The following is a 27,155-nucleotide window of genomic DNA, read 5'->3' on the forward strand; positions in this document are numbered from 1 at the left end:
GAAGTCAATTGCATCATAGGTTCACCTATAGGGCCTTATGAATACTGAGCGTTTAACCCTAGTGCATAAAACTCCATTCTAACATTCAGGACAGTTTGAGAAAAATGCCTGGAATAGACCCCTGATGTCTCATTAAAAAGAGCTTGTCACTGTATATAGACAATCATGTAGGAGGCTATTTGTCCCCTATGTGATAGATACAAAGTTTAGCGGAAAAAAAGTTTGAAAAATGTTAATAAGACAAAAAAATAAAGAAACTATTTTTAAAACCTCCTATGTACACGCACATACATCTAAAAGCATGCATCACAAGGCGCCTAAATACAAAAACGAGGATTGCGCTACCCATGTTACATATTGCTGTGCATGCTGGATTAATGATGGCCATACATGCTTCGATAAATTATCGATTATTTTCTGGTTGGAATAATCAATCTATAGTCGGTAACCCATTTGATTGATATGGCACACAGGAGGAGGTGGGTTTAGAACGATAGTTAAGATACGATCAAAAGTAACGATCATAAGTTATTTATTGCATCTCTGTCTCCAACGTGTAGATTCATGATGTGATTGATCAAAATGCGATCATATTTACATATTTAACAAAGTATCTTCTCAACGCCAGTGCCCCCAGAAAAAGTGCTTATCTGCTTCCCAGTATTTGACATTGGTTATTTCATTGTTATGTGGGTAATTGTTCTCTTGAATCATATTTAGTGCCTACTAGCAGAAATTAGTATGGCCACCTTGACTTTGGTTGCCAACTTCTTATGTTTTGTGTGCCTTTATTTTTTTTTTATTTATTTATTTTTTTCTGTGTTCTTAAGCCTGGGTATGCTCAATAGGCTTTGTTTTGTACAGTGCCTTGCAAAAGTATTCACCCCCTTGGCATTTTTCATGTTTTGTTGCCTCACAACCTGGAATTAACATGGTTTGTTTGAGGATTTGAATCATTTAATTTACAGAACACAAATGTGAAGATTTTTTTTATTTTTTTATTGTGAAGCAAACAATAAATACGACAAGAAAAACAGAAAAAGTCAATGTGCATAACTATTCACCCCCCTAAAGTCAATACTTTGTAGAGCCACCTTTTGTGGCTATCACAGCTCCAAGTCACTTTGGATAAGTCTCTATGAGCTTGCCACATCTCACCACTGTGATTTTTGTCCATTCCTCCTTGCAAAACTTCTCCAGCTCCTTCAAGTTGGATGGTTTGCACTTGTGAACAGCAATCTTTAAGTCTGACCACAGATTTTTCCATTGGACTGAGGTCTGGGCTTTGACTAGGCCATTCCAACACATTTACATGTTTCCCCTTAAACCACTGAAGTTTTGCTTTAGCAGTGTGTTTGGGGTCATTGAAGAAAGAGAAAAACAAACTGCGCTACGGAATAGGTATTTCTAAAAAACACAAAAAGACCCTTTGGAAGCTGCAACTCTACTGTACACCAATTATACAGAGGGAAAAAATAGAGAAAATAATGAATTACGCTAACCTATAAATAGTATGAAAAATAAAAGTAAATCACAAATTTTACCTTGTGCTTGTGCAACATATTATAATTCTAATATCACCAGTCACATAAATATCTTATATGGAAATAGCCGCGCTTATGGAGGGAAACAGGATAAATAGGAAAACAGTTATGGGGAAGGGAATAAGTGCTGTCGCACAGAAAGAGAATGCAAAAAGGTTGCTGCCCCCCTAGATACACGGGCTTTAATCAAAGTCCGTGCTTTAAGATTTTTTAAAATGATTAATATGGGCTATTTTGTGACCATTTAAACATCATCCTATAAAGACTCTAGAACAATGTGGTAAAAGTTTTTCCCTAAAAAAAGTTTTTTTGGGTACCCGACATACTACACCATGAGAGTTGGTTTTTTTCCCCTTTGAGGAACTACTACCGGGCATAGATCGGTTTCCTGCACGACGAACCAAAACCTGTGGCAGAGCGCGGAGGATACAGCCGAGTGGTGGAACCCTCAATAGCAAAGCACAAAGTGGAGCAGAACCTACATGCTTATAACCCCTTAGGGGGTGCGTGGATCTGGTGAGTGGGGACCCAAAAGGGGGAATGAGCACGGAAGTCACCCAAAATACTTATGATCACGAAAGTCACCCTCTTTGTTTCTCCTAAGCTGGAAATTTGCATATTACTGGACATTTAACAGAGGAACTATTGTGGACTACCTTGATACTTTACATAATTTTATTTTTAAAATTTTCTCAGGTTTTTTGTTTTTTCCATTTTTTTCGCTTCTTTTCGCTTTCACACTTCCCATATGGATAGGAAGGTCTTACACAATTTCTAGTACAATCTTTCACTATTTGTATATGGCTTATATATAATTTGTAGATATATAATATTTTCTCACGCTGTTAAAAAATAGGGGGAATAAGCCCTTTTCTTCTTTATATATATCCCTCTGTTGATGTGTGCATAGGAATCACTTATTTGTGGGTGATTCAGGCACTGATCAATTTAACTTACACTAGCTGATAGGTGTTGTGATATGTTCACATAGGTATTGGCACTGAAGTGTTAGTTACTGAGAGTTATAGGGGTAATACGTATAAACACTAATATTAAGGATAATTATTTGATGTTTTTTGGAAATTTGCTACTTTTACATCTGTGAGGGGAATATTTGTATAATTTAGTGGAACCAATCACATTCACCTACAAAGCACTCTACAACGGGTTCTATTTACATATTTGTTCTAATTTTCTATTATTCTATTTCTTTAATGTCTAACTCTTGATTTAAGGCTCTCGTTATAAATATAATTTATCATCCACTAGCAGAGGCTATTGCCTATATGGATAGGTGTACACTAGTGGAGTTATCAATCTATACATACAGAAAATAGGGAAAGTGTTGTATTACTAATATAGATCTAGTTCCAGCTTGTAAAGTGGTGAGGGTCACTAACGGTATCTTTAATAGCTTTATTATAATCATTGGAGGTAGCGCCAATAGCCAACATAAATATCTTAAGTCAATGACCTAAAACCCCTCACTGTTATAACAAACCCTTCCTCCGAAGGCAATAATTATGTGTAATTTTTTTTCAATTATCACAAATAAAATAATTATAATCCCCACATTGAATATAAACATATAATTCAAAAATATATATAGATAGTGTCCATCATAAATAACCAGCCACCCGTGATGAAGTGAAAACTGCTGAACTCCAATAAAATTCTTCAAAAGTGCGTGTTGTGTCCACCACCAGCTCTATATAAATTGGCTCCTTACCAGAAAAACATGACCCCCGTTACAGAGGGTCACAACAGGTGTAAACACGGTGTGTGGGCTCTCACGCTGTCAAACTAACCCTCCGATCTTGTAACATCCATAACATGGAATTAGCACAGTCCTTCACAGCTCCTCCCCTTCCGTGCACAGCTCTCCACTCAATGCAGTGGCACATAAAAAATATGAAGGCTCCAGATAGTGTAAAACCTTAATGGCTGGATGACCAGATGAAAAGAGAAGAAAGAAAGCCTTTTTCTCTCCTAGACAGAAGTTGTCTGAGGTTCCCAGGCCACACACAGAGTGTACAGATTTTGCTCAAGAATATTCCTGTATTTAGCACCATCCATCTTTCCCTCAACTCTGACCAATTTCCCAGTCACGACTGCTGGATGGTGTTCTTTGGGTCATATGATGTGATGTGTTGGGTTTAAGCCAGACATAGCATTGTCTTTGATGGCCAAAAAGTTCAATGTTAGTCTCATCAGACCAGAGCACCTTCCTCCATACATTTTGGGAGTCTCCCACGTGCCTTTTTGCAAACTCAAAACGTGCCATTTGGTTTTTTGCTTAAAGTAATGGCTTTCTTTTGGCCACTCTGCCATAAAGCCCAACTCCATGGAGCTTACGACTTATTGTCGTTCTTATGTACATGTAGCACTCACCCACGAAGGGTCTGATGGTTATTTTTGGGCTTACCGTTACCTTTCATTCTCCTTGTTTCACGTCTAGGGGATGTCCTGTGGTAGATGGCCCAGTAACTTGAGACTGACAATAGGTCCACTTGAATGGATTTTATTTACAAAAACTCAAACCATTGAACAGTCTTTAACTTGGGATCAGAGGGTTGGAAAGGAAAGTTCAGGTACTCTCAATGTCAAAGTCCAAAAACGTTAAAGAACTTGCTTACTTTGACTGCATCCAGAGAATAGCAATTCGCAGCTGGATGAACACTCAGATTGGACAGTCCCTCTCTCACAAGGCCTAGCAACCAACCAGGTGTTTACTCAGGAATAAAGTCTTTATCACCGACGTTGTTGCAGAACACATAGGGAAACTAAGCGGCAGAACACTTGTAGGATACCTGGATCTTTTAGCCTGCTTGGCGATATCCACAAATTCGAATTCTCTTGGTTACTTCAGCCCTTCCAGGCTCTTGTTAAGAAAACCAACCCGTACGTAGTATTCTTCTAAAGAGTCCTCCCCTGGAATACTGGAAGCTCAATGGGTCTCTCCTGAATCTGAGACAGCACCCATCCACCTTGGAATCCTTCCCTTGCCTTGGGCTAGCCAGTCCCGAGGCATTAAAGTCGGGTGGATCCGCACCCCAGGCCATAGCCTTCCTGGGGGCTGGACAGGAGGACCAGGACCATGTAATCAGCACAGCATACTGGACTGGAACCCCGAACCACGTGACCTCTGCATCTTAAACACCCTCTTCCAGAGGGCACAGCGGGAGGGCCACTCCCACTGACCTGACTCAGAGAGAAAGTAAATTAAATGCCCAACCAGACCATAGTTCCACGCCTGCCACCGGAGACAGCGCCCCTCTGTGGCCAGGCTGAACATCTCACAGCCCAGTCAGACTGACACAGAAGTCAAATTTAGGCAAATAGACCCAAACCAAACTGTAGTTTGTGTAAAGTTAAATTTTGAAATCACATAGTGCCAGCTCTTCAGGAGCCCGCCACTACATACAGATACTCCAGTTTCTGCTGTCGTACTCTGCAGCTCCTCCAGGGTTACCTTAGGTCTCTGTGCTGCCTCTCTGATTAAAACCCTCCTTGCCTGGTCCGTGAGTATTGGTGTGCGGCTGTCTCTTGGCAGGTTTGCTGTTGTGCCATGTTCTTTCCATTTGGTTATGATAGATTTGATGGTGCTCCTAAGGATCATCAAAGATTTGGATATTTTTTTTATAACTTAACCCTGACTTGCACTTCTCAACAACATTGCCCCTTACTTGTTTGGAGAGTTCCTTGGTCTTCATGGCAGTGCTTGGTTAGTGGTGCCTCTTGCTTAGATGTTGCAGCCTCTGCAACCTTTCAAAAAGGTGTGTATATGTAATGACAGATCATGTGACACTTAGATTGCACACAGGTGGACATCATTTCACTAATTATGTGACTTCTGGAGGTAACTGGTTCCACCAGAGCTTTTTATGGGCTTCTCAACAAAGGGGGTGAATACATACAGACATGCCAATTATCATTTTTTTATTTCTGAAAAATAGTTTTATGTATATATTTTTCTAATTTTACTTCCCCAACTTAGACTATTGTGTTCTGATCCATCACATATCATTCAGATTAAAAAAATCATTGAACTAAAGGCTGTAATATAACAAAATAGGTAAAAAGCCAAAGGGGTGAATACTTTTGTAAGGCACTGTATACCTTAACTTTTAAATTCAATAAAAAGAATTTACAAAAAATAAATAAAGGGGTTTTTACTGAAAATATGCACTTGTGTGACATAAAATATTGCAACTACCACCATTGTATTTTCTAGGGCAGGATTTCTCAACCAGGGTTCTGTGTGGTCTACTGGGTATCACTCTTGCCTAGCAGTAAAAAGGGTCGCTGGTTTGAATCCCAACCACGACACTACCTGCCTGGAGTTTTCATGTTCTCCCTGTGCCTACATGGGTTTCCTCCAGGTACTCTGGTTTCCTCCCACACTCCAAAGACATGCTGGTAGGTTAATTGGCTTCTGTCTAAATTGGCCCTAGTATATAAATGTGAGTTAGGGACCTTAGATTGTAAGCTCCTTGAGGGTAGGGACTGATGTGAATGTACAATGTATATGTAAAGTGCTGCGTAAATTGACAGCACTATATAAGTACCTTAAATAATAATAATAGGGTTGCTAGGGGTTCCTTGAGTAATGAGCAGTTTTTGCCCCTCAGAAAAGTTCCCACTAACACTAATGATCTTTTTGGCTATCTACAAAGACGTAATTCTTCCCAATGGCCATAGTTAAAAGGAGCATTCTTCCCTATGCTCAGCGGCCACCTTGTTGGTTAGAAGCGCTGGTCGCTTCTTATCTTGCATATTTTGTCCTACAAAATGTGAGTGTGTTTTTTTACTTTTCATAAAACGCTGAACTTATTCTAAGATGCTTGTGCAATGAGCGGTGTGTTTTTATATTTCCATGATTACTGAGCCATGTCTAGAGGTCTCTGACTTTGCCCTATGTTGTGAGGAGATTTACATCATCGCTCTGATTTGGACGAATCACTATCTGAGCCATTTTTATTATATGTGCATTACCCATGCACTGACGGTAAGGGTCAGTCTTATTGGGTGAAGGTGATAGGATCCTATTACTACTTTTCTATTTGACGTGATGGATGGTGATTAGTTCTTGTTTGGTGGAATTTCTTTCCCATTTGGACTGTTCACATTTATTATTTATTTTAATTTTTACTTATTTGGATGAATTTATTTTATTGATTGCATTTGCATTATTTATTCTAGAGAGCGCCACATCTTTAACCCATAATATTTAGCAGGGGTTCCCCGAGCCCAGAAAGTAATTTCAAGGGTTCCTCTATGTTGCACAATTTGAGAAAGGCTGCTCTAGGGTCTCTCCTGGAAAATATATAGGGCAGAATTCAATAAAACTGCTACGCCACTTTTCTGGTGTTAATCCCTCTTATTAATGTTTTGCACCATATTCATGTGTTTGGAGGATTACCTAATCTTCAGGCCTAAAATGACAATTTTAATGCATGTGCAAAAAATACAAAACTGCTCTGCCAGGGAAAGGTTCACTACACTTTTTTTTTTTTTTTCTTTTTTTTTTTACATAGCTTAGCAATAATTTACTATTATAATTCAATAAACAATATAATTTTTTGAAAATCCTAGACAAAGTTTTAATTAGATATATTTTATCATATATTTTAAGTGCCGTGTTTGTTTCTCTTTAATAAACAGATAACGGCTGTTATTACACATCAGCTATTTTGAATGCACCTTTTTGTTAGGACACGCATAGTTATATAAAAAAAGAAATTCTTGGACGTGCATAAATCTGTCCCACCTGTGAGCAATCAAAACATGCTGTAAAATTGCTGAACTCAGCAAGTTACATTAAAAAAAAAAGTGTGTGTGCCAAATGTTGCAGCTGCTGTATGAGTGAGAGGGGAAACATGCCTTCTTAATCCTTTAGCTGTTCGTTGATTTAAATCTGTAGCACTGGAACACATCAGTATTACTTTAAGTTGAATTTGTTTCACTACAAATAACGTTTTAATATTATTTTTGTATGGAAGATACAAAAGTCCATGTGCCGAAGATTTTATGAAAAATCATTTTTAGAGTCTCTTTATAACTGCAGTCTACAATACACCAGGCACCTTCTGGTCGATTAAACATAAACATAGTTTGCATTGAGTAGCAGTGCTCACGTTGCACAAAAGCCTGTAATTGTAGAGATGCTTTTAGAGCTGTTCATTCAAAACCCATGTAGTAGTGTACATTGAGTAGTAGAGTCAAGAGCTTGCTGATCACTCCTACCTCCTGTGCCTAATCATTGACACTAATGCTGCGTACACACGATCAGACTATCCGGCGGACTTAGTCTGGTGGACAAACCACCAGGAAAGTCCGCCGGACTTTCCGAACGAGCGGACCTGCCCACACACAACCGGACTTTTCAGGCGGACTAGGTCTTCTGTCGCCGCCGCCTCTTCTTCCTACTTCGGCGTCAGAAAACCGGGCCACTGCTAGTAAAAGAGCTGGAAGTAGGAGCGGAGGCCCGAAGAGGGGGACAAGACCCCCCAAGTCGGAAGAAGAGGAGGCGGAGACAGAAGACCGGGCCACCGCTAGTAAAAGAGCTAAAGGAAGAAAGCGGAGGCCCGGCAAGAAGAACCAAAGAGGGGGACAAGACCCCCGAAGTCGGAAGAAGACCCCCAGGCGGTGACGAAGAAGAAAGCCGGGCTCCTCCCCTAGTAAAAGAGCTAGCAGAAGATAGCGGGGGAGTCCGGCGGGAAGACCCCCAATACGGAAGAAGACCCCCGGAGCTGTGCAATAAATGATTTTGAAACCTTGTGTTGTGTTTTATTTACATTTTTTTCACCAGGTGAATGGGTAGGGGTACATTGTACCCCATACTCATTCACATAGGGTGGGGGGTCGGTATCTGGGCCCCCCTTATTAAAGGGGGCTCCCGGATTCCGATAAGCCCCCCACCCGCAGACCCCGACAACCAACGGCCAGGGTTGTCGGGAAGAGGCCCTTGTCCTCATCAACATGGGGACAAGGTGCTTTGGGGTGGGGGCGGCCTGACCGGCCAGGTTGCGCACTCGAATAAGGGTCTTATATGGACCTTGGGGGCGACCCCCATACCGTTTTTTCGGCGTAGGACTTCCCCTTTAAGTCCATACCAGGTGACGGGGCCAGCGAAGTGACAATTTTTGAGTCAAAACTACTTTCTAAGTCCACCGGACTTTTGGGAAAAAAAAGTCAGTCGGAGCCCACACACGGGCGAATTGTCCACCAAGTCCACCGGATAGTCTGATCGTGTGTACGTGGCATAAGAGGCGTTCTTATAAAACATTTGCAAGGCAATTCACCCAGTAAAAGTGCATGCACTCTCATCCTGGTTAAAAATGTTCATGGATTTAAAACAAACATGCCGCATTTGGCCACTATATGGAACCAAGAACTATAGCAAATTCCTATCATACTTAGTGCCATCTAGTGGCCAAATGCGGTATTTTGCATTATAAATCTATGAAAATCATTCGCTCATCACAGGGCATAATAATATTTACATAGATCAAATGAACATGCACTTTTACTGAGTGAATTGCTTTGCAACTTTGTTTTTAAAAATATACATTTAAAGTGTATATAAGGTAACGCTTCATAGATACAATACAGTGAGCAAGTTACTGTTGCCTTAGAATTGAAAGTGTGTTTTTGGCTGGATTAGCTGCAAATAAAGGAATTCACATTGCTTATATTACTATTCTCCCACAATGCACCATGACTTGTAAATGGGCGATGAAGATGCTGTCACTCAAATGCTCCTCCTCCAGGAGGAGTGGTGGAGCTGTCAGATGGCAGAAGCCTTCAATGGGAGCGTTTCTTTTTTTTTCTTCAGGTCAGCGGTGGCGGAGGGCATCGTGCTTGATGATGATCTACACCGGGGGTCATTTATTTTATTATTTATTTATTTTAATAAAGAACTTGTCAAAAACTACCTTCTGTCTTTTTTTTCACTTCATTTTTTTTTTTTTGGTGGAGTAGGGATAATATGTAGCCTATACTTCCAGATTCCGATAAGCCTCCTGCCTGCAGACCCCCACAACGACTGGCCAGAGTGTGCTGCCCCAAGGCACACACCCCCCCCCCCCCCCCGTGTTCCCCACAATTATTTTTTTCTTATTTATTTTTCTTACATTAGGCTGTCAGCGGGGAACCCCGCTGACAAGTGATGACTCATTGGTTGTTAAGGAGCGGGCAGCTACTGTGTCCTTAACAACCATGTTGTTTATTGGTTGTTAAGGATGCTGGCTGCTGCCGGTTCCTTTAATTTCACATGTGGGAACCAGTACTTATTCACTGCACACATCCCCCTCCCTTTTGTGAATTGACTTTTACTGTTTGTTGTATTATTTACCGAGTGTTTTTTACTTTATTTTTTAAATACCGCATTAAGCAATAGTGAATTGACATTTTCTGGATGGCATGCGATATTTGGGAAAACCCCTAAATACCGCATGCAATCTGCTGTTGTGAATGGAGCCCATTATGTGCAGGCATGGTCTGCTCTTTTTATCTCCAGAGAAGCAGCCCTGTGAAATTCCCTGCAACCATCACTGGAGTGTATGCATGAAGACAGGAAGTGGATATAAAAGGCTGCAGGAGATTAGCAACACTGAGAAGCAACAAAGGATGAAATAAGGTGGCAGCAAACATTGATTTTTTTTATGGCAAATGTTTAGGATTTACAGTGGTTAAGGAAATGAAATGCCATGAGTGGGATAATATGTGCCCCATACTTCCAAATTCTGATAAGCCCCCTGCCCGCAGACCCCCACAATGACTGGTCGGGGTTGTGGGAAAGAGGCCCTGGTCCCCATCAAGATGGGGACAAGGTACTGCCCCAAAGCTGAGCCCCCCCACCCCCCATGTTGAGGACATGTGGCCTGGTATGTGGCCAGTTAAGATTTACATGTATGTTAAATATAATAAATATGTGCTTTTTATAATCATGACACCATGTAGGCTCTACCATCCAGCCCTGTGCAGCAAAAGGAGCAGCTGTGCAACAAATAAAATCTCCTAAAGCTCCTGTCTTTGATGTCTGCAAACAAAGCATATTGTTAAATGTACAATACACAATAGTGTCAGCCTGTTTTTACTGTTGACCCAAAGTAGCAGAAAAAAAAAAAAAAAGAAAAGATTTTTTTTCAATGGCATATGTTCATATAAAGAAGGCTGTAAAACAATAATTTGGCATGTATGTAAAGTAGGAACTTAGATGTTTACCAAAACTATGAAACGGCGATTGAAAGCTGCCATTCAAATTAAGAAAAAAATGCTTATTAACATTACACCTAAATAAAGGTACACAAAGCCAAATGTGATCTGGACAGTAATGTCGTTCTGGGAGCTGCCATTGAAGGCTTATTTATAAATGTGTTCATCCTCGACCACCTACCTAGAAACAGGGTCAAGCATGCAAGAAGTGAAGTCTGAAAATTCATAAACTGTCTTCTGCATGCTTGGTTAGGTCAGTAGGCAGAATTAGGATGACAGCCACAGAGCCTGTGCTAAGTCAGCGATAGGCATATTTCTAATCTATAATAACCCCTTTATGACCCAAAAGTAGAAAATGTGGGTGTCGCTCAAGTCAGAGGTGTAGTCCAAAGCCAACTGCAACGAGTGCTGGTCAGGATGAGAGCTCATCCCGCCTCCAAGCTTCAACATGGCAGAAAAAAATGTCCATGTGCTGCACATCATTAAGCAGATCCACGTAAAAGGATGAATGACAGCCTCAGTCATGCCCCCAATGCATTTCACCCTGCGGGAGGGAGCTTAATCAAGGACATTTTTTCCAACCCCTTTTTGACTGCCTAACACACATGCAGTCACAAAAGGGTGGACTTTTAATGCCCACACGTCAGATATATGCATCACTGGGTGGCCGATGTTTCTGTGCTGAGAGTACGCTCACTGCATGCACCAAGCTCAGAAATCGAGCTGTGAAAGACAGCTTTTGGTCTCCTGGTAGGCTCTGGAGCATGTGACCACAGTTAAAGCCCATCACAGTGGTCAAGTGATTACCTGATCTTTCCCACCCCCAGGTGTTCACAACTTTTTGCATTTTTTAAAAGGTCGCCAGGGCAGGCAGGAAGGGGTTAAGATTAATTTGTATTAAAGCAGTTTTTCAGTCATATTTTGAAAAATGAAAGTCAGCCGCTACAAAAACTGTAAAGCCCCGTACACACGAGAGAACTTATGTCCGACAGACTTCCGAAGGAGTTCTGCCGGAGTTCCGACAGAGTTCTGACGGACTTTTCGACTGAGCGGACTTGGCCACACACAATCACACTAAACTCCGATGGATTCGAACGTGATGACGTACGACTGGACTCGAATAAGGAAGTTCATAGCCAGTAGCCAATAGCTGCCCTAGCGTCGGTTTTAGTCCGTCGGAATAGCATACACACGAGCAAATTTTTCGGAGGGACCGGGTCCGGCGGAGTTCCGTCGGAAAAATTTGAAGCATGTTCCATATTCTAAAGTCCGTCAGACTTTGGCGAATCAAAAGTCCGTTGCAGCCCACACACGATCGAATAGTCTGACGGAATCATTCCGTCGGACTTTGGATGTTCAAAAGTCCGCTCGTGTGTACGCGGCATAACTGTTGACTTTCAATAAACAGACACGCACCTGCCCCAGGATCCAGCGTTATCCTCACCAGGCAGATTTCTTCTCCAGGTTTTGGTCCCTGGCACTGGCATACTAGCTGTGGGCAGCTGACTATGACTGCTTGCGGCTTCACAGCTGTCTGCTCACTGCGCATACGCGAGCCACTCTGCGCTATCTGAATGGTCCTGTAGTTTTATGGGGCCTGTGACTTGTCCCAGAAGGCTGCAGGGGAAGGAAAAAATTATGTGCCAAATGTGAAGATGGAGGGGGGAGGAGGATCTGAATTTTTGCCTGAACTGGCACCTGAAACAGAGTCAAAGACGCACAGGACCCTTTTAAAATACGGACTGCGGCCATCCTGGAGCTGTGTGAACCAGCTCCATTGAGAGCCGGTCACATTCTCCTGTCATGCGAATTGCGGGGGAAACGCATGACCAATTCGTATCAGTCTGAACCCAGCCAGAATCTTGTAAAGCCCACACCACTGTACCACATGGCAGTGTTGGTGCGGCCCCATTCACTTAAAGAACACCTCCAGGTAGCCATATTGCATTGCAGTCTCAGAAAAAGACAGAGCTACAGATTGAAAAGGAAAGGTAATTTTTAATAACATTCAATTACAATATAAATTGTGATGCAATTGTATACGCTATATTATTATTTTTTTTATTTAGCAATTATTTTTTCCCACGAAAGTGGAGTTATCCTTTAAGGATGGATTCACACCTATGCATTTTTAGTGCTTTTTGCATTTTGCAGATTTGTACAGAACGTGTTCCATAGGAAAACGGAAAAATGAATACTCACCTTTCTGTAATTTTCCTTTCCTGACACATCCCACAACACTGGGTTGTGACTCCGACCCCCCACAACCTGATAGGACTGGTTAGCTATAAGTGTTGAAGAGGAGTCCACCACTGCATTCTCAGTATCTATTACCTTAGATGGGTGGGTATCTGTGTGCTGCCATTTTCATTTTTTCTGACGCATCATGGCAGCACACACACTGGGAAATAACTTGCTACATGGGTGAGTGCTTTTCAAAGATTTTTTTTTTATCCACAGGATATGGAAGAATTAGCTTTAATGATCGATCTTCCAAATTCAACCATTGTTAACCTAGTCAGGTCTATTCTGTAATGAGGCATGAACATGGTTCTAGAAGACCAGGTTGCTGCCTTGCAAATCGTTTTCTGCGACACTCTACAATATGCTGCCCAAGATGTCGCCACTGCCCTGGTCAAATGAGCCTTCAAGTCATTGGGTATTGGAAGAAGCTGGATCACATACACCCTCTTAATGATCTTTATTAGCCAAGAGGCTATTGTCCTGGAAGAATCTACCTGGCCTTTCTTAGCGCCATGTGGTATAATTAGCAAGTTTTCTGCTTTCCTGAATGGGTTAGTAGCCTCCAGATATGGAGAAATAACTGATTTGATATCCAATGGATGTGGATTCCCTTGGCTAGTAAGGGACGCTGGTAAATTGATCTCTGGACTGAAGTGGAAAGCAGATACCACTTTAAATATGAATTGTTCAGACGGTCTTAGAACAACCCTATCAGGATAGAAAACCAGGGGAAGCTCTTTCCTTGATAGTGCATGCAATTCGGGCACTCTTTTTGCAGAGGTTATTGCCACTAAAAAGGTTAATTTGAGCGTTAAATCCCATAAGGATATCGACTCCAAAGGAAAAAAGGGTTCTTTTGATAAGGCCTCTAGAACTATTGATAAGTCCCATGTTGGGAAGGTCGGCTTTCTAGGTGGTCTTATTTTCAAGCATGCTTTTTGAAATTGAATTATTAGGGGATTGGAGGCCCATTTTATTCCCATCATGGTTGATAAGGCAGATATTTTAACCTTTATGGTACTCAAACTTAGACTCTTTTCCAGGCCTAGTTGTAAAAATTTGAGAATTTGTGACACCGCTGGAAAAAGTGGATTCCAGGACAGTTGTTGTGCTAATGTAGTAAATCTTTCCCAAATTATAAGTGTTGATAGTTTACTTCTTCCTGGCCTGTTGCAAGGTAGCCACCACCCTTAAAGAGCAACCTTGATCTAATAACCTCTCCCTTTCAATTTCCAAGCCATTAGGTGTAGTCTTTCTGGTGCTGGATGTAGGAACTGGCCCTGTGAGAGTAAATCCGGAGTTACCAGAAGGGGTAATGGGTCCTCTGTACCGCTATCACTGTGGAGATTGAGTTCCTCAGTCTGGCCAGGAATCTGGCTATTAAGGGAATTGGAGGAAATATATAACCTAGACGGAGCCTCCACTGGTAATGAATACAGTCGACTCCTGATGCCGTTGGATAGGCGACTCTTGCCAGGAACTTGGCACACTTGTTGTTCATTGGGGTTGCTGCCGATATCGGGAATGCCCCACTTGTATGTTAGAAGGGGGAAGGCCTGGTGACTTTGTGACCATTCATTGTTCAAGATGAACATTCTGCTTAGATCGTCCGCAAGTTGGTTCTGCACTGCTGGGGCGTACACCGCTTTCAGGTCTTCCAAATGGATCTGGGCCCAGTCGAGAATAGGGCGCACCTCCTGCATGAGAGAGCTGCTCCGGGTGCCCCCCTGCCTCCGGAAGTTATTTACTGCCACCGTATTGTACATGCGTACTAATACACTCTTTCCTGTGAGGAATGGCCGGAACGCTAGAAGAGCCTGAAAGGTGGCCCTGAGCTCCAGGATGTTGGGGCGTAGTGCCCCAGGGGCAAAAAAAACAACGGCAATGGGCCGCCTAATCTTGGCAATGTGCTCCCCAACCCTGGAGGCTGGTGCCTGACATGGTTATTTCCAGCTGAGGGGGCACAATGTGTGGACGTTTTAGGTTGCTGACTCATGTCCACCAACATGCAGATTGTTTTACCAATTTGTTGATGAAGATTCGTTGGTTCATTGATGTTTCATTCCATTGCTTCAGGAATGAGATCTGGAATGTCCTTGTATGCCATTGGGACCACCAGACCATTGGGAAGGTGGCAGACATGGATCCCAATATGCTGAGGCATGTCCTGTTAGATAAGTGTGTTGCTTCCATTAATCTTCTTATTTTCTGGACCAATGGTCCTATTTTTTCTTGAGGGAGACCCACTGTGTTCTGCTCCCAAAAAGATCATCAATTGGGTTGGATCCAGCTTGCTTTTGTTCCAATTTAAAGAGGAAGTAAACCCCTATGGGTTTACTTCCTCTTTGTATCCCTGCACAGGTAAAGCATAATGGGATACTATGCATGACATCACTCCCGCACATGCGCACGGGAGCCGCCACTAATGGCATATCATTGTTAGCAGCGGCATGCTCAGTGCGCCTGCACGCCGCTGTCTACTCATTTGTGGCCCTCTCAGATTGTGGATATCATCCACTGATCCTTTATATGATCTGCCCATACCTGTGTAAATAGCCTGAGCCTGGCTCCCACTAACACAGGCTGGATGGAGGTGCCATCACAACGACTTTAGCTGGTCCCCGATACTGGGAGCTTTTTGTTTCTGTGTCCTCAGGAAAGATGATTGGGTATTCAACCAATTCCATTTGAACTCTTTGCCTGGTCTGTATGATCTCGCTTCTCGGTATCTTTCAGGAAGATTGCATCTAAAAGGGGGAATCTTTTGCCGCTTCAGCCTATGGTCAGAGGGGATAAGGCCTGATTTTCCACCCGGAACTTTTGAGATAGCCAAGTCTAACTTGGGGCCGAAGAGGTTGGTTCCGTTGTAGGGGATCTTGCATAAGTTAGATTTGGAAGCTTTGCTTTGCTTTGCTTTGCTTTGATTTGTATCTGCAACCCACGGTTTTAACCATAGGGCTCTTCTGGACATAACCAAAGACAACACCGCCCTTTCTGCTGATCTTATTATATCTACTGCAGCTTTGGCTATGAAGTCTCCTGCTAGGCTGAGTTCCTGTAGAGCAGATACGATTCTCTCCTGGTCAGCTGCTTCTGACAGTAGTTTTTCAACATTGGAGGTCCAGCTGTTAATTGCTCTGCCAACCGCTGCTAGGGGGGATAGCTGGTCTGCAGGCTACTCCCTCTGCTGAATAGGCTTTCTTGAGGTCGAAGTCAATTTTTTCGGTCCAAGACATCTCTGAAAGTCACTGCGTCCTCTATCAGCAATGTCACGTGTCTAGCCAGACGCATTAGTGAATCGTCTACTACAGGTGCCACAATGAGAGGGTTTATAGCTGATTCTTTTAAAGGATATAGCTTTGCTATCCTGTTGTTCAGGCTAGACTTTTTGTTGGTTTTTTGCCACTAATTTTTAATTAACTTTTCAAGCTCATCGATAAAAGGGAAGGTCTCTGGGTCTCTTTTTAAGTTAGGAAAGTATTTCCTGAGCTTGCGGGGTGTTTCCTTTGGTTCCTCCCAACCAATCGCCTCCTTTACTGACCTTGTGAAAGGGTCTATTAAAGCAAAATCAAAACCGACTGACACTGGAGAATCTTCTTCAGCTGATGAGCCATATGATTCCTGCGGAATGGAAGAGATTGTCGCTGATGTGCTTTGAACTGGTCTAATTGGTTCTGTGGCTGACACCTGCAGAACAGATTATCTGATTATATTCGACACTTCTAATGCATCCAATTCCTTTTGCCTGGTCGCTTCTTCAGCACATATCTGCCAAGCTAACCTTTTATGGAGGGCTTGCGCTCCGCACACCCAGCAGGCATTAGCTGCAGGTCGGGTATGGTGGCTATGCTGCGCTTGGTGAGAGGATGACAATTTACTGTGGTGGTGGGAGGAGGTTCTTGACCGGCTTCTTCTGGAGTGTGAATGCCTAAATGGGGATCATTCCCTACGTTTGGAGTGAGATGATCTTGATGACCTGCCAGAGCTATCAGGATAAAGGGATATTAGTGGCGTGGCTCTCTTTTACTCCTCTTCACTACTTACCCAAATATGATGCCTCTTACCTCACTGGCTGTGGATGGTCTGCTGGGGCAGCGGCCTCCAAGAGCAACAGATAGAGTATATCTGGAAAGAGAAGGGTTAATCCCGGTGAAGCTCAGTAACAGGATAGGCACCCGTCCATAAGAGAAACAAAAGGTGATAGCAGCGTTTTACCAGGTCAGAAGACTTATGCCGCGTACACACGTAGCAGACTATCCGGCGGACTTAGTCTGGCGGAATTTCCGCCGGAGTATCTGCCAGACTTTCCGAACGAGCTACTTGCCCACACACGGAACTTCTGCTCGCTCGTCCCCACCCCCTTTCCTGGCCGGCCGGGTAGCGTGCTCCGATAAGGGTCGATATGGACCTAGGGGGGACCCACCCGCCGATTTTTTGGCATAGGGGTTCCCCTTTAAGTACATACCAGGTGACGGAGCCAGCGGCGCCTCCTTCGCAGGCCCTGGCTACCTGGTGACGCGCTCAAAATGAGCAGACTTTTCTCCGCGCGGGAAAAGTCCACTCATTTCAAAAGTACAGCAGACTAGCACACACACGGCCGTACTGTCCGCCAAAATGCGAGTCCGGCGGACATATTGGAGTGCAAAAATACTTTCTTAGTCGGCCAGACTTTTGGGTAAAAAAAGTCCGCTCGAGCCTACACACGGGCGGATTGTCCGGCGGACTTGAGTTTGCCGGACTTTTCCACCGGATTGTTTGATCGTGTGTACGAGGCATTAGTAGTACTAGTGGCAGCAATAAACAGATGCAGAAATGCAGAGAGTAAGCATGGGGATTGGGGAACCAACTGTAAGGCTGTAAAGCATAAGGAGTCATTTTTAAATAGACCGCCATCATGGCGGAAGTGAGGTTGGCGCCACGGCGATCCGCAGCACCCGACTCAATCTTTGAAACTGGCGAGAAGAGACTCGCGTCATTTCTGGTCACGCCGCCAAGCCGATCACAGCTAACAAGTTGGAAAGGGCAATAAATCTGGACTACTAAAGGCTCAGTAGTATGGGAGAAAAAAAAAGATGACAGAAAAAAACAGAGAGTGGCCTAAGCGAAGGCAGGTAAGAGGTTACGTGGAGGAAAAGATGGAGGCCGTTGCAGAGTGTTCTGAGCCTGTTTAAGAAAAATGAAAAATACAAGTCCTCTGAGACCATCAGAGTGGGGTCCCCGTATATAGCTGGTTTAGAGACTGTACAGTCAGGGCTTCCAACTAGTAGAGGCTGAACCTAGCTGGAGGGAAGCGGTAAGAGGTCCGTGCTTTATCCCGTCAGTCCTAACAGGTAAGGAAAAAAAAGGAGAATGCAGTGGTGGACTCCTCTTCAACACTTATAGCTAACCAATCCTATCAGGTTATGAGGGGCGGAGTCACAACCCAGTGTGTGTGCTGCCATGATGCGCCAGGAAACCATGTTAAATGGACTAGTGCAAATCTGAAAAATGAATAAAAGCACTAAAAATGCATAGGTGTGAATCCAGCCTAAGGCCGGATTCACACTTATGCAATTTGCAGTTTGCATATTACAGGTGCATTTTGCGTTTTTCAATACATGCTTTTCATCCATTGAAGTCTATGGAACCAAAAACCAGAAATAAAACCCTGGCCCTTTCCATAAAATGCACAGATGTATACTACATCCACAGGAAACCATGTTAAATGGACTGTAGTGTGTTTCTTCAAAAACTGAAAACATGCTAAACAATTCATAGGTGTGAACCAGGCCTCAATGGGTCACATTCAGCAGTGGTACTGTCTGCCATATGCTACGTGGGGTATCATTTTTGCTGCACCATGTATATAACCCCCTCTGGCTGTTGTCTAAGATTAAGGCGACCGCCTGTTTTACCACCCCCCAAACAAAAGTGTAGATGAACCCTTAATATTTAGAGAAGTGGAGTGTATATTTATTAAGCCTTCACAAAGTGTATGCAGAGTGCGGTGTGTCACAAATTTTAAATGGCCCACTAATTAACTACGGCAACACAGCTCCAAAATGCATATATTGAGGCACACCACAGTGTATTACTTGCCAAAAATAGATGTTTTGGTGCATTGCCAGACTGAAAAGATTGCCCTAGCACATAAACACGATAACAAAACACACCAGCATGCCAAGGTGCAAATGTGTCCTAACAGGATTTCAATAAGCTTCAGCACTACTTGAAACTTGTTGAAAGCTTGAAGCAGCTTGTTAAAGTGACAGTCAGCACTTCCATCATTAAATGTTTGAATTAACCAAACTGGAGTTAAAGGGCACTTTAAAGGCTTCAGGAAAGCTGTTCAAACCTTACCAAAAAGCTTTGCAAAGGCTTTCTGCACATAATGCTTTTATACAATCTGAAGATGGTATGGACAAGGCTTAAAAGCAATATAGAGATCCTCTTGGGGAGGTAAACCTTTATCTTAATAGGAGTGCTGACTGTCACTTTAAACAATTGTGGCAAGCTCCCTCAGTAAAGTGCTCCACCCAAAAATGGAACTTCCGCTTTAACTGTTTGAAGATTTGGCTGCTGAATGACCAGGCCATTTTTTGCGATTCGGCACTGCATCGATTTAACTGACAAGTGCGCAGTCGTGCGGCGCTGCATCCAAACAAAATTGATGTCCTTTTTTCCCCACAAATAGAGCTTTATTTTGGTGGTATTTGATCATCTCTGCAGTTTTTATTTTTTGCACTGTAAACAAAAAAAGAGCGACAATTTTGAAAAAAACACAGTAGTTTATACTTTTTTGCTATGATAACTATCCCCGTTTTTTGTTTTTTTTAAAAGCAAATTTTTTCTCAGTTTAGGCTGATATGTATTCTTCTGCATATTTTTGGTAATAAAAATTACAATAAGCGTATATTGATTGGTTTGCGCAAAAGTTATAACGTCTACAAAATAGGGTATAGATTTATAGCATTTTTATTTATTTATTTTATTAGTAATGGCAGCGATTTTTATTGGGACTGCGACATTATGCCGGACACATCAGACACTTTTGATACATTTTTGGGACCATTGGCATTTATACAGTGATCAGTGCTATAAAAATGCACTGATTACTGTAAAAATGTCACTGGCAGGGAAGGGGTTAACACTAGGGGGTGAACAAGGGGTTAATTGTGTTCCCTCTCTGTGTTCTAACTGAAGGGGGGATGGGACTGTCTAGGGGAGATGACAGATTGTTGTTCTTACTTTGTATGAACAGATGATCAGTCCCTTCTCCCCTCAGAGAACCGGAATCTGTGTTTGTCACGAGTGATCGGCGGCGCGCCCCTAGTGGCCACAGGGAGAAGCGACGTTACGTAACGTCGTTTAGCCCAGCCGTGCCATTCTGCCGCAGTAAAACTGCGGCGGCAGGTTGGCAAGTGGTTAAGTGCTGGTGACCCCCTGACATGCCACATTTGGCATCTAATTTTTTTTTGGGGGGGGGCTCCCACTTCCTCCCCTGGTGCCGCACCGCCGGAAGGAAGATCACCTCTCCCCCCTCCCCACAAACTTCTGGGACACATCACAGGTCCCAGAAGATTGCCCGGCCATTCATAGTGCGCAGCGCGGCTCGCACATGCAGAGTGCACACCCGACTGTGAAGCCACAGCCGGGCGCCCACAATTAGAATGTCGGCGCCGTGGAGAGGAGGGGCAGAGGAGCAAGACTTCCTGTGCTCGCATCGCTGGAACGTGGGACAGGTGAGTGTCTGAATATTAAAAGTCAGCAGCTACATTTTTTGTAGCTGCTGACTTTTAAATGGGTGGAACTCCGCTTTAAGGAGTATCTAAATCTCCCCTCCGCAAAAGAAAAAAAAAGCATTGTCACCCTAGGCTGCTCTCCTGATTACGGCTACAAACGCCTCCTCCTCTCCCCATTTTTACATGTAGGAAATTTGTTTACTAGTTCATAGAAGATAGCTGGGGAGGCAGATAACATTGTTTGAATTGTCAGGATTTTACAGGGACACAACATTTCTACCAGGGTCAAGAGAAAATTTTGTGTACTTGTAGAAAATGTACTCATCCTTAAAAAAAAGAAAAATGATTGAGCCACCACATCTATTCACTGATAAGCTGAAATATTTGACATTTGGACACTGTAAATTCCGAGCGTGTGTACACAATTCCGACGCACAAAAGTCCACACATACTCGGAATCAAGCTGAAGAGCCGCATTGGCTATTGAACTTAATTTTTCTCAACTTGTTGTACGTGTTGTACCTCACCGCGTTCTTGACATTTGGAATTTCCGACAACATGTGTGTGACCGTGTGTATGCAAGACGAGTTTGAGACAACATCCGTCGGAAAAAAATCCACGGTTTTGTTGTCGGAATGTCCGATCGTGTGTACATAGCATTAGCAAAAGCATAGCAAAAGTCTTGAGACTGGGGTGGAGGCAGGGCCGGTGCTACCACTAGGCGGAGTAGGCAGCCGCCTAGGGCACACTACCCCCCAGGGCGCAGCCAAGGCCTCTGTATCATGCCTCCAATCCCCCCGATGTGTCCTGCTGAGCGCCCCGCTGTTCCCTCGCTCTCTTCAGAGTAAAAGCTCACAGCGCCGCTTCGGGACTCCTTTGCTCCAGCCTGTCCCTCTGGAGCGGCGCTGTGTGTGTGTTTGCAGAGGAGGGGCGGGGCTTGGTGGAGATCAGAGCATCGAGAGGTGCAGCATCTGTTAGCTGACCTCCCGGCCAGCGGGGGCACCAGAGAGCAACACCGCCCGCCCAGTGCTGAGGACAACCTGGATGTGATGGTCCATGGAGCAGAGGTGAGGAGGAGGGTGGATCCTCCCTATCTACAGCGAGCTGTGTGTGGGGGATGGGGTGAGTAGTGCAGGAAATAGGAGTCAGGTAGGTAGGTGTGTGTAATGGTCAGGTAGGTCAGTGTAATGTGTCAGGTAGGTGGGTCAGTGTGTATGATGGTCAGGTAGGTGGGTCAGTGTGTGTGTGTGTGTAATGGTCAGGTAGGTGGGTCAATGTAGTGTGTCAGGTAGGTGGGTCAGTGTGTGTGTAATGGTCAGGTAGGTAGGTCAGTGTGTGTCAGGTAGGTGGGTCAGTGTATGTGTAATGGTCAGGTAGGTGGGTCAGTGTATGTGTAATGGTCAGGTAGGTCAGTGTATGTGTAATGGTCAGGTAGGTTGGTCAGTGTGTGTGTAATGGTCAGGTAGGTAGGTCAGTGTGTGTCAGGTAGGTGGGTCAGTGTTTGTGTAATGGTCAGGTAGGTGGGTCAGTGTTTGTGTAATGGTCAGGTAGGTGGGTCAGTGTTTGTGTAATGGTCAGGTAGGTGGGTCAGTGTATGTGTAATGGTCAGGTAGGTGGGTCAGTGTTTGTGTAATGGTCAGGTAAGTGGGTCAGTGTTTGTGTAATGGTCAGGTAGATGGGTCAGTGTTTGTGTAATGGTCAGTGTTTGTGTAATGGTCAGGTGGGTCACATATTGCAAAGGGGGTGGGGTCAGGGGTGGAGCCAATGGGGGGGAGCAGCAAAATGAGGTTTCGCCTAGGGTGTCAAAAATTCTTGCACCAGCGCTGGGTGGAGGTTCACCTTCCAGCAGGACAACGATCCTAAACATACAGCCAGAGCTACAATGAAATGGTTTAGATCAAAGCATATTCATATGTTAGAATGGCCCAGTCAAAGTCCAGACTTAAATCCAATTGAGAATCTGTGGCAAGACTTAAAAATTGCTGTTCACAGACATCTGACAGAGCTTGAGCTATTTTTCTAAGAAAAATGGGCAAAAATGTCACTCTCTAAGCTCTCTAGCAAAGCTGGTAGAGACATCCCCAAAAAGACTTGCAGTTGTAATTGCAGTGAAAGGCGGTTCTACAAATGCACGCCAAACCATTTATCATTTTCCTTCCACTTCACAATTATGCGCCTCTTTGCATGGTCTATCACATAAAGTCTCAATAAAATACATTTACGTTTTTGGTTGACAAAATGTGGAGAATTTTAAGAGGTATGAATACTTTTTCAAGACACTGCTGAGTCAGAGTTCTGTATATGGGGTATTTATGACATCCTTTGAACACACAGAGCCAGAGCTTTTGAAAGACATTATAGCTGTTTGGCAGCAAGTCGCATGTTGATCTCCTTTAGTTCAGATTTTATTCTCTGCTAAGGAGCTGAGCACTGGGGATAAGCACTTGGGCACGTGTTTGTGTTTGCAGCATACACTGAAGGCACTTTATAATTATCACTGTGGGCAATATCTGGTCAACCCTGGTCTGGACTTTTCACAGAATATGTTTACATTGATTGATGGACATGTAATTACTTGTGTACACTTGGATTAAATCACTTGTTTTACGATTATCAATATTTGTTTACTGGGATATGCACCCTTTGTGCCCACTTTAAAAAAAAAATTGCCTTGAGACATGCTTCAAGATCTGTGTTAACATTCCCAAGCTGGGGTGGATTTTTTTAAGGCGTTATGTCGACCATAAACGGTTCGAATCTAGGCCAGTCCAGCAGGAACCGGCTGAATGTACCCAAACTGATCCTTCAATCAAATTGGGTACAACCAGCCTGCCAAATTTTACATATGATTATTGCTTGTGACTGTTATAGCCGCTAGCAATATTCACTGTTTTCTCTTGGTGGGGACTGCTTCGCCCCCCCCCCCCCCCCCGGCCGCCAGGTGAACGCAATGGTTTGGCGGGAGGGATTCCCCTAGCAGCAAATTTGCTCCGTATAAAGCTGGCCTCAGGAAAGATTCTTGAAGCTTTCAGAAAACTTTGCAAATGCTTGGTTAAAGCTTGCTTGTACAAACCTGTTATGAGGAAAAAACTGGAAGTGGCCACTGCTGGCCTGCCCTAGCTGTTTGGCTGGTGCTGAGGTTCTTTTTTTCAGAACTTTGTTTCCTTTACAAAGTTACCTGTGCAAACTTCTTCTGTTTCTGATCTGCATACTTGTTTGAGGGTCAATGACTCTGAATTTTAATGGTTGCAATGCAAAACTATGGACCAGAAATCATGCATGCAGCATTTTTGCCAGTCCAATGTAACACACTTTCCTGGTGCCTTCATGGCAGCATACACATGGTTAGCTGCTCCACCCCCAGCCAACCCACAGGACCATTATAACTCTATAAAAGAAAGCAACGCCTCCCCCCGCCCACATTCTCGTTTCTGTCCTCAAGGCACGGACACCAAATGGGCCCTAAATCTTCTGGTAGAACGCTTTATAAGGGATTGATTGTGTGGATTATACACAGGGCTTACCGGGCTAGTGGGCTTCCTGTTCCCCAGAAAGTGAATGCACACTCGACAAAAGGGATTTTATTTTCATGGGCAGCCTTGGCAAAGATCTCTCCAGAGATAATCTGCAAGGCAGCAAGCTGGTCCTCGTTCTCCACGTTTATGGCTCACTACAGCCTAGATCAGTGATTCTCAACCAGGGTTCCATGGAACCCTTGAGTTCCTCCAGAGGTTGCTAGGGGTTCCTTCAGCATTGGGCAATTTCTGCTTCTCAGATAAGTTCCCACTGGCATCATTGATCTTTTTAGCTATCTGTAAGGAGGTAATTCTTCCCAATGACCACAAGTGTAAGGACCATTCTTCCAACTGACCATCACACCATTGTATCACAAGTTGTAGATTTTGAATCTTTAGCAGGGGTTCCCCGAGACCGGAGAACTATTTCAAGGGTTCCTCTGTGTTGAAAAGGTTGAGAAAGGCTGGCCTAGATCCAACTAGTCTTACCCCTGGGATTTTTGGAGGAAGAATTAAAAATTCTGTTTTCTTCAGCATTCCCTCCGTGATAGTGATTTATTTACCATGGGTATGCTGCCATGAAGGCACCGTGGAAATTGTATACTTACCTCTCCTTAATTTTTCTTTCCTGGTGCCTATCCATGACCGCATATTCCCCTCCCTTTTTCTTATTCTTATGGCTGAACTGAATCTAGTTACCAGAATGGAGGCTTTCTTTTATAGAATTATAATGGTCCTGGTGGTTCACTGGGGGCAGAGTAGCCAACCATGCGCATGCTGCCACTGATAGGCACGGGGAAAGGAAAATTACAGAAAGGTAAGTATTCCATTTTCTGTTTTGTGGTGCAGTGCAAGAATGTTGGGATGATCAGTTGGGGTGCAATTCAGAATGAATGACACCACATTGCACAAACACAGTAACATGCACGCCACTGCACCACTGTTGTGTGAACAGACTCAAAATGTTGATGTTGACGGGCAGTACACATAAAGCAGTGTTATACTGGTGAGCAGAACAGTGGTGTACCGTGGTGTCGTGGGTAGCACTCTTGCCTAGCAGTAAAAAGGGTCGCTGGTTTGAATCCCAACCATGACACTACATGCCTGGAGTTTGCATGTTCTCCCTGCACCTGCATGGGTTTCCTCCCACTACTCCAAAGACATGCTGGTAGGTTAATTGGCTTCTGTCCAATACTGGCCCTAGTATATGAATACGAGTTGGGGACCTTGGATTGTGGGCTCCTTGAGGGTGGGGACTAATGTGATGTATGTGCAGAGTGCTGCATAAATTGACAGTGCTATATGGGTACCTTAAATAATAATATTATAGATGAGCATCTTAATGAGACACAATGTACAGGGATAGGGACAATTATAGACCCACACTCACTCAGGATGGACTGGTGTCTTTATTCAATCTTACTGAGTATGTAACTATGTAACAAATTATAAAATTTACCAGTCTGAATGCACCGTGCAAAGGCCGAGATAGCAGTGGAACTATGCCTGAAGTTATACTAGAAAACATGACGCCTCTGACAATCAATCTGATTCTTCCTTTTTTTCTCTCTTGCAGGTGATTACACGAAAAGAGAAAAGAGACCCCATATTTCAAGCAACATAAATGTTTTCCTTTCAAGGATTTTAATAAAGGAAGCTGAGTACAATACGTCTGTTTAATGGTGTCACGTCGAAGATATGTTTACCAGCAATATCACAGTAACACTTATAAAGTTACTATAACAAATACAGTTTATGACATTATTTGGATAGGAGCGGTATTTGCTTCTGCATAAGAACCACATACCATGCAGTGTATTACTAACCTCCTAGTAACTCATTAACCAGCATTGTTCAGTGGCTCCTGACAGCTTATCAGTCTAATTGGTGTATACAGCTATTCCTTATTGGTATTGTTCACATTGTTTGCCATCTGTATTGAGTTCAATAGAGTGGGAGAGAGAACGGGGGTGGGTGGTGGTACTGCGAATAAACAGTTTTCCTAGAATGCTGCGTAGGGATAGGACGCCGGTAGAGCCAGGAGTGTAGGCTGCAGGTGATATCAGGTATATGGGGGTGGAGGGTGTGCGTTGTGTCACATCATTACAGCATGAGTAAGAAGAACATGATTCATGCAGATAGCAGGTAACCTACGCAGGCTGCTGCAATCTATTCTAATTATCTTGGAAAGGTGTGTGTTATAATATTTATTTTAAAATAAACCAAAACTGCAATATATTGTAGTTTACCTGTCCTTAGATAATATGGCTGCTTTGTTTTTCTTTTCAGGCTTTTTTTCTTCTCTATTTTCACCCAGTGATCCTGCAAATAATACATTTCCTGTCCCATAGTGTCTACATTCCATTCTTCATTGTATCCTTTTGGGCGGGGGGGTCATGGTTGTCATACAGGCTGGACTTCAAACATGTTTACCTTTGTTCACCTGTGTTACATGGTGGATCTATGGGATTAGTAGTTTACACAATAAAGATAAGGATCTTTGTGCTTTCTTTTAAGCCCATATAAAGTGACAAGCACACTCCATTTCTGGAAAGATCAACGGGCATTTTCTGTACTTGATGAAAATGTGTTTAGCCCGAAAAGTGAAAACTGATGCAGCCACCACATCTGAGGCCGCGTACACACGCGGGGACTGTTCGCCCAACTTTGTCCGCTGAACAGTGTTTCGGCGGACAGTCCGCTAGTGTGTGGGCTTTCAGCGGACAGTTTCAGCGAACAGTCCGCTGAACAAGGTTTTTCGGAAATTCCGAAAAACTGTCCGCTGAAACTTTGTTTCAGCGAACAGTCCCCTCGTGTGTAGGCTTGTTCGTCAAACTAAGTTCCGCGCATGCTCAGAAAGGATTTACACGCCGAAAGTTATAATGCAGTGTATAGGACGTCGTATTTTTCGT

The 27,155-nt window shown here is 43.5% G+C and overlaps 1 protein-coding gene across 1 annotated transcript in view; it reads left to right on the forward strand.

The window, feature by feature from the left end:
* Positions 1–26,437, forward strand: part of FAM222B (family with sequence similarity 222 member B) — a 297,231-nt gene extending 270,794 nt beyond the window's left edge. The window contains exon 4 of the mRNA XM_077480400.1: positions 25,820–26,437. Coding sequence (XP_077336526.1) covers positions 25,820–25,823 — 4 coding nt within the window. The 3' untranslated portion in view covers positions 25,824–26,437. The remainder of the gene's footprint in view (positions 1–25,819) is intronic.
* The last annotated feature ends 718 nt before the right edge of the window (positions 26,438–27,155 follow it).

Source organism: Lithobates pipiens, unplaced genomic scaffold (assembly GCF_037356315.1).
Source record: "Lithobates pipiens isolate NorthernLeopardFrog02 unplaced genomic scaffold, aLitPip1_a1.2 Scaffold_16, whole genome shotgun sequence".
NCBI classification, from domain to species: domain Eukaryota; kingdom Metazoa; phylum Chordata; class Amphibia; order Anura; family Ranidae; genus Lithobates; species Lithobates pipiens.